Source organism: Notolepis coatsorum (genome assembly GCF_963971535.1).
Source record: "Notolepis coatsorum genome assembly, chromosome: 6".
Classification (NCBI taxonomy): Eukaryota; Metazoa; Chordata; class Actinopteri; order Aulopiformes; family Paralepididae; genus Notolepis; species Notolepis coatsorum.
In genome coordinates this window covers 136,711,961-136,720,243 of record NC_140170.1, presented here as the reverse complement: position 1 = coordinate 136,720,243, position 8,283 = coordinate 136,711,961, and the positions used below count along the sequence as shown (strand labels likewise).

At 44.5% G+C, this 8,283-nt stretch overlaps 1 protein-coding gene across 1 annotated transcript; it reads left to right on the top strand.

Moving 5' to 3' along the window:
- The first annotated feature begins 1,007 nt into the window (after positions 1-1,007).
- Positions 1,008-7,553, top strand: LOC311231001 (RNA-binding protein 15-like). Its single transcript, XM_084317467.1, has one exon. It carries the CDS (start codon positions 1,137-1,139, stop codon positions 3,711-3,713), a length of 2,577 nt encoding a protein of 858 aa, XP_084173593.1. The 5' UTR covers positions 1,008-1,136; the 3' UTR covers positions 3,714-7,553.
- The last annotated feature ends 730 nt before the right edge of the window (positions 7,554-8,283 follow it).

The following is an 8,283-nucleotide window of genomic DNA, read 5'->3' as shown; positions in this document are numbered from 1 at the left end:
GTCTAATTGATTTATTTTTATTAACATTGTTCTTGTATTATGCATTGATCCTCTCAACGTCATTGTAAATGACAGAATGCTCTCAATGATCGTTTGAGATTAAATAAAGTTCTTTCATTTTTGAGATGTGGAATGTTAATGACAGAGAGAGAGAGAGAGAGAGAGAGAGAGAGTCGTTGTTATTTAGCAGTGCAAGGATGACGGTAACATTTGCATATTTGAACGAAGTAGACTTAAGACAGCCGTTTGTGTGTACTGTAGAGAGGGTATAGGGAAATGGACTGAGTATGAACCCCTGTGGAGCAGCGGAAGTAGGAAGTATTTACTGATATAATCAAAGATAGTTTTGGTTGCACGAATGAAGAAGGGCCCCCCTGCCCTCTAGTGGTAAAAGATTACCCAGTTGCTGGTTATTGGCTCTGAAAATGTTTAGAATAACTACCTCAGTCTGCAGAGATTGCCTGGCATGAAATAGGCATGAAGGAATAAAGGCCAAAGGCACAGTTGGCCTTTTTGTTGGCATCTACAATGATATGAGCATTTGTGTAATTTGAAACACTATATATTGTTCAAATTCACTGTTGTACACTCTAAGCACTGTGGAAAGTAGTAGGCTATGTGGACTATACCAATATTTTATTTTAAATCAAAATTAAATATGATAATAAATCACAATTTATATTATTGGTGAGAAATAATGTGATGTAACAAAACAAAATGTACTCTTCTTTTATTTATTCATACTCAAACATTCACTACTGTTTATGAAAAAATACAGGTCATAATATGCTGTTTATGGCCTGTTGTGTGCAAAGTAATGCAAGAATTGTACTTTATCCCTAGAGCCACACCCTTTTGGTGAATCAGTCCAGAGACCTTTCAACCTTTTCATGAGACTTCCGAGATGCATGAGTGGCATCCGTTAGAGCCAATCGTCTTTGAGGACTCACAGCCGGAAACTCTGCGCAGTGCGTACACACTACAGTACGGCACTCCAACATGGCGATTGTGTCGCTTGTCTAGAAGACAAGAGTAAAACCACACATAGCTAGATTAGTTGAAAAAAAGTACACCTTCAACGCTGTGAGTTTATTCGCATAGCTCTGTTTTTAAGACGGCAATATTTGCCTTTGGAAATGAAGGGTAAAGAGCGATCACCGGTGAAAAAACGCTCGCGGGCACCGGACGATACTCGAGACCGAGGAGGAAGCCAGTCGAGCCACCAGACCAAGAAGACGGGAGCCCTGTCGGCGATAGGCAGCAACAACGGGAATAGTTCTGTTAAAAGCGGCTCTTCGTCGAGGAGAGGTTTGTTGAGTGAAAAAAGAGACCGGGACCTAGTAGAAGGCCATAATATATCCAGTCGGACAGGGACGAACTATGACTATGGAGGTACCGCAGCTGGCTCGAGTAACAAAACGCACAGTAGTAGTAACCTCGCTGTAGACGCGACCACGGCCGCCACTCGGTCCAACTCACGCGGGGAGCCACGACGGTCGCCGCCGGGCGCTGACAGTGAGTACAAGACTCTTAAGATAAGCGAGCTGGGCTCTCAGCTGAACGACGAAGAAGTAGAAGATGGATTGTTTCACGAGTTCAAGAAATTCGGCGACGTGAGTGTCAAAATAAGTCGGGCGAACGACGGGCGAGTGGCGTTCGTGAATTTCAGAAGGCCCGACGACGCCAAAGCGGCCAAGCACGCACGCGGAAAGTTGGTGCTCTACGACCGACCTCTTAAAATCGAGGCGGTCTACGTGAACCGGCGACGGAGCCGGTCCCCCCCCCTCCCCAACTTTGCTGCAGGACACAAACATTTGCACCCTCAGAGACCCATATCACCCACCGACATAGGTTACAGAGACTACCGGTTACAACAACTAGCATTGGGTCGACTTCCCCCGCCCCCTCCACCACCCCACCTAAGAGACTTGGAAAGAGACAGAGAATTTCCCATATATGATGCCAGGAACCGAGTCCCATTCATACCAGAATGTGCTGTTTTCCGTGAAGAGGACCTCATGTCCCCTCAAGATGACCAGAGGGCGAACAGGACGTTGTTCCTTGGCAACCTTGACATCTCTGTGACAGAAAGTGATCTGAGGAGGGCGTTTGACAGGTTTGGGGTGATTACAGAGGTGGCTATAAAGCGCGCTGTGCGCGGGCAGAACTGCACGTATGGATTTCTAAAGTTTGAGAATCTTGACATGGCTCACCGTGCTAAAGTATCCATGTCGGGCAAAGTGGTGTGCCGTAACCCCATTAAAATCGGCTATGGCAGAGCCACACCCACAACCAGGCTGTGGGTGGGGGGCCTTGGACCCTGGGTCCCCCTCGCCGGCCTGGCCAGGGAGTTTGATCGCTTTGGGACCATCAGGACTATAGACTACAGGAAAGGAGATGCCTGGGCCTACATTCAGTATGAGAGCCTGGACGCTGCCCAGGCCGCATGTACTAACATGCGTGGCTTCCCTCTCGGTGGGCCTGAGAGGAGACTCAGGGTGGACTTTGCAGACACGGAGCACCGCTACCAGCAGCAGTACCTGCAGCCTCTCCCCCTGCCACACTTTGACTTGGTCCCGGAGCCTTTTGGACACCACCCGACTCCAGAGTCCCTGAGGGTGAGGGAGAGGTCTCCTCCGCTCCCTCTTCGCTTTAGAGAGAGGGAGCTTTACACGGCCGCAGAGTGGCCCAGCCTGGGTGTCCACGACAGGGTGAGAGGGGCTGGCTTTGAGCCCCTCGATCATCTGGAGAGGCGTCCCCGCGAGTCCTGGTCGATGGAACGAGAACGGGACCTGCAGAGCCGAGATCAGGGGCGCAAAAGAAGACCGTTGGACGACGGCCGACGCCTGGACCGCTCGCCTGACAGCAGCGAGTATGTTCGCCGCCGTCACGGCAACTCACTGGAGCACAGTCCTGGAGGTAGCAGCCGGGACGGGGGGCGCTACAGTGATTCGGAACGCCCACTGCGCTCTAACAGACCCTCTCCCGCTAGAGAGCACCACAACAGCCTGGACGGTGGGCCTGTGGAGAAGCGGAGGAGGACACTCAGCCCCACTGAGCCGGGCTCCGGTTTCGAGAGAGATCGCAAACGCAAAGCCAGCGACCCCAGTAGGAGCCCCGTGAGGAGGGAGGACCACGCAGAACACCCCTCCTCTTCCTCATCCAGGTCCGGCCTGCAGTCTAAGCAGGGAGCGGGGGGACAGAAGCTGTCCCAGGCCTGGCAGGGCGTTCTCCTGCTGAAGAACAGCAGCTTCCCCACATCGATGCATCTCCTGGAAGGGGACCTGGCCGTGGCTACCGGCCTGCTGGTGGACGGCAAGTCCGGAGGGCAGGTATCCCAGCTGAAGATCAGTCAGAGGCTGCGTCTGGACCAGCCCAAGCTGGATGAGGTGTCTCGTCGCATCAAGGCTGCCGGCCCCGGCGGCCACGCTGTCCTCCTGGCCGTGCCAGGAAAATCCGAGGACGGGCTCCAGGACGTCGGCAGCTCCACAGAGAGGCCTCTGAAGAACCTGGTCTCCTACCTGAAGCAGAAGGAGGCGGCCGGTGTCATCAGTCTCCCTGTGGGAGGCAGCCGTGACAAGGACCAAGCAGGAGTCCTTCATGCTTTCCCCCCATGTGATTTCTCCCAGCAGTTTTTGGATGCCTCCTCCAAAGCCTTTGCCAAGTCAGAGGAGGACTACCTAGTGATGGTCGTAGTCAGAGGACCATCATAAAAAAGAAGAAGAAGAAATGCTAATTATGAAATTGCTGTATTCACACATGCACATTGTGTTTTTGACTTTTAGTTGTAAAAACAGGGAGCTGTGTAGGTGTGGTTAAGCTTTCAGTGTCTGTCTTGCTATAAATAGAACATACTATGAGGAAATTACAAGGGTCTGATTTAAAGTTTATTAATAGCATGGTAGCCCACATTTCAGCATATTGAAGCTGTAGATATAAAAGAAAGTCCATATTTTTTGAGTTGACGCACTCAATTAAATGAATGCAGTTTACATAACTCTCTGTAAATGATCTGAGGCGTACTGTACTTAAAGAAATTACACATTTCTGTGAATTACAATGACATTGGTTGCCTTTATCAATTAAATGAAAATACAATAAATACCATTCCGTTACATCCTTTGCAAATGTAGCAAATGGCAGGGGGGTGGGGTATGAAGATATATTTGACATCCAAAAACAAGAGTACGTAGTCTACATTTTACCTGCACTCTCCTAGTTTTGGTTGGTCAGCCTCCACTGCTTTGAAATACTATGAAGCTGCTTGTACAAACAGGGCTGCAAAATAATCAAAATAATGGTATGTACAATAATTTCCCCTGATGAAAGAAATACAAATTTTTCTCACGTTTTTACCCATTTGCTTAATGATATTTTAAATCTGCACAAATATAATTTTTTGCTGACCAATTAAAAGTATAAATTCTATATTTTACTTGTTGATACAGAGTATTGGAACACCACTATATATTTTGTCAGAGGTAATTTCCTAGGCTCAGATTATATTGACCTGGCCACTTGAGAATTAATTATTAGCTACAGTACAGCATGTTCCAGTATATAAAATCGAATCCATTTCCAGAGCCATGTCTGAAGCTTACTTGACATGTATATTTCTGTATGCCTGTTTTTCACCATTATCACTAAGCATTGGCGTCACCAGTGCCAAGGCTTATTTGTGATGATAGTTAACATCACTATCAGTTTATATCATATATTGATTTGGTTCTCTATAATGTTAACACAAGATCATTGTTGTCATAGCAGTGCACCCCTTACCCAGAGTGCTATCTATCCATCCAGATAGTTTTGTTGTGATTCGCTTAGTTTTGAAGATATCTTCCATCACTCTAATACAACAGAGCTGAATGTCACTCTGCAAGTGGTGCTCAAAGCACCAACAAAATACATTTGAAAAACTAGATGCCTCTTTCCAGGAATCATGACCCGGGTACTCAAGATAATCAACAGACCTTGTTGTGAGCAGTTTCATGTATTAACTATAGAAAACATAAACACCCCCATTCATTATTATGGAGGTGTAGTTTGGTAGAAAATAGTTCCTACATGAAACTTCTCACATCAAGTTTTGGGTCATGATTTCTGAAAGATATAGCTTTTGACTTAACATTCATTTTTTATTGGTGCTTTGAGCCACAAGCCAAGTGCCATTCCGGTATTGGAGCGATGACAGATATCTCCAAAACTAAGCGAGTCACTGAAATGATCTGGATGGATAAATATTACTCCGGGTAAGGGGGAAATGTTTTTTTTTGTTTTTTGGGGGGTGAACTGCCCCTTAGGTGGAACATAGTGGTTCATTTTGGTAATTGGCAATCGCAGGTAATTTGGAAGCTATGATGAGAAGTGTATGGAGAAAAAAAAAGACATACCCAAGTACATGATTGAAGTCAATGGTTATAATGTGGTGTTCCCTCTCCAATATAAGCCTCATTTTGCTTCCTTCCTGTTCACCAGAAACCTTTCCTTTCAGGCCTAGGTGTAAAGTACTACCCTCTGATAGAAAAACACTGAATGGAAGCAAACTGCAGTTGGTTGATAGGGTGTAACCATCATGTGACCATCAAAGTGTATGTTATAGTCTGGAACTAAGAATACCTCCTTTCAGTGATTACCAACAGAAAACATTGCTTGTTCTCAAGATTCTCCAAACAGTATTTTGGCAAATAACGCAGGTTCAGTATCTTTTCAATGTGGGCCATTTCGTAACTTGTTGGTGTCATTGCCTATTGGTTCTCTATATACCATACAGGCTACATGTACTCTGTCTTGGATGGATTACTTAAAGGAACATGCCAACATTATGGGAAATGTGCTTACTGTCAGACAAGAAGATGGATACCAATTTCCTCTCTGTGCGTTCAGTATAGCACAGAGACAAAATGTATATATCTTGTCTCACTGGAGAAGATGGTAAGCACATTTCCTATAATGTTGACATGTTCCTTTTAATAAATGTAATCTGGGTTGATTACTGGTTACCCGTTTTATTTTTACTGGTGAAAAGTAACCAGTTATCACTAATTGTTGAACATTTTTAAATAATGGTTACTAAATACTAGGGTACTGCCATTTCCATGAGTTTGCCTACAGTGTTTTTGTAGTTCTGCTGAACATGTGGACATGGTGATAATTTGAAAACAGCGTTCAGTAATGCCCATATTATACTCCATACCCATGGAGTGCGACACATGCCTTCAAATGGAACTTGTGAGTTTGAGGTATCGACATGGGAAGTCGAGTTAGATGATACTTGGCGTTCAAGTGGTTAAAGTTGTGAGGACACCATTGCTAAGCAACTGGGCAATGCGTCTTGAAGCCAACAAGGTTAACGATTTGGCTAGCTAAATGCAAAGTCATAAGGACTGAGGAAAAAGATGATTGTTTGGAATATCAACATTTTCCAAAGATATATTAATTTACTAAGAAAGGCAAAAAGTCCACGGCAAAAGGAAATTCCACTTCCAATGTCAACCATATAGACTTCTCATGAACACAATCCCGTTTTGAAGGCACAATAAGCACCAAAATGTATTGAAACAAGTCAATGATGTAACTGATGTTTGAGGTTACCTAATAATCCCTCAGCATATATGACAAAAACAAACCGCAACATTATTATAATTTTCTTTTTTAAATATGTATATTTTTTATTGACTAGGTGTCCCTAACATATAATAATGTCAGACAATCTAAAAGTCCATTTGGCTACTTATCCTCTCACCCATGTGCTTAATTACTTTTCACACCTATGCACACTTTCAAAAGATCCTCATTTGATGTGTAATAGCCCTGGTAGCCATGTAGAAAAGGGATCTGATTGGACAGTGAGTTGTAAAGGGCTTTCAGTTAATTTGCTCTTTCAGAGCAGTATTTGGGAAACTGAACTAATATTATTAGTAGCCCTTTTTCCTGACTTTAACGATTTTTTAAATGAAAGTTAACCTGAAATATAATACTTTGCAATTAGATTGTGGACTTTAGTGTCCATGGCCTGTATTTATCAAGCATCTTAAAGTAAGTGCTGATCTGCGAGTGGAGTGATCCTAGATCAGTACTCCTATTCTTGCATGTTTGATAAACATGGGCCCTGGGCTGTTTCCAATGATTTTATTTTCATAATCCTGATCACATAAACTAGCGATTCCAGTTACTCCCCAACACTGCATGTACTGTGCCTGTAATCTGTAAGATATTGAAGCTCTATGTATGTGATTGACATCCCTCACAATTGAGCAGGTGAATATACAATACAAGAGTGGAAAACATCATTATACCACCATTGGACTTACATGAGAAATACCCCAGAAAGCAGCAGCCCTTCTGCAATGGCCCTTCATGCCTTTTTTCCTGAATGGACTGCTCTTGAATTGTTTTTAATGCTTTGTGATTTCAGTACTGTGTTTTTAAATGGAAAATTCTGCTTTGTGCTGTATACTCAGGATTTCTGAAGAAAAAAAATGGAAACCAACATTGCTCATGCGCCTAAGACGTAGGCCTACCTGTGCAGCTGGCGCTTAATAGATTTTGTCTCGGTTTTAATAAATTTTCTTTCGTGGGAAAAAAAACAATTGTATCTGCCTTGGAAGACAACTTTTGTGACCTTTTCTGTTTATTTCCAAGGAGTTGTTTCTAATCCTCAGACCTTTTATCGGTTTCGAAATGGAAACCCTTCTCTTCTCTGCCAGACAGGAGAGGATGACGTTTACAATCAAGGAAAAAGAGCTTCTCAATTGTGTATTTTGACACTACTGTTGATCATCTTTCATTGAAGTCCCCTTTTCGAAGATTTGCTGATGTCCCCTTTATTGATATTGAGATTTGGCATTCCTTACTAGCTTTTTATTACCTCTACTAAGGAAAATCTAGAGTTACAATGCCCCCCCTTTTAACACGGGGGGCCCATTCCTCAGTCACTTCTGGCCTTTGTGTCTGGGGTGTGGCTGAGAGCATCCCCCCCTGGAAAGGTCTCCAGTTCTGTTTCCCGGGGGAAACATCATCACACTGCTATACTGATCCAGCTGACCAGCACATCCCCCGGAAAGTTCTCCAGTTCGGTTTCCCTGGGAAACATCATCACCCTGCACTACACTGTTGCAGCTGACCACGCCAGGCTTCTTCTGTTATCACAATGGTCTTCTACAACCGACGGCCTCTCTGGAGGATCCCTCCACCCACCCTGGCTCTAACCACCTACCGATGCAGAGATTGCAGAGATTATTGCCTCAGCGTCCTCCCCAGCTTGCAAAGGAGCGGTGATGT

Bases quoted from the DNA above. Each gene is read 5' to 3' on its own strand.
- LOC311231001 (XM_084317467.1), top strand. From the start codon at position 1,137: ATGAAGGGTAAAGAGCGATCACCGGTGAAAAAACGCTCGCGGGCACCG.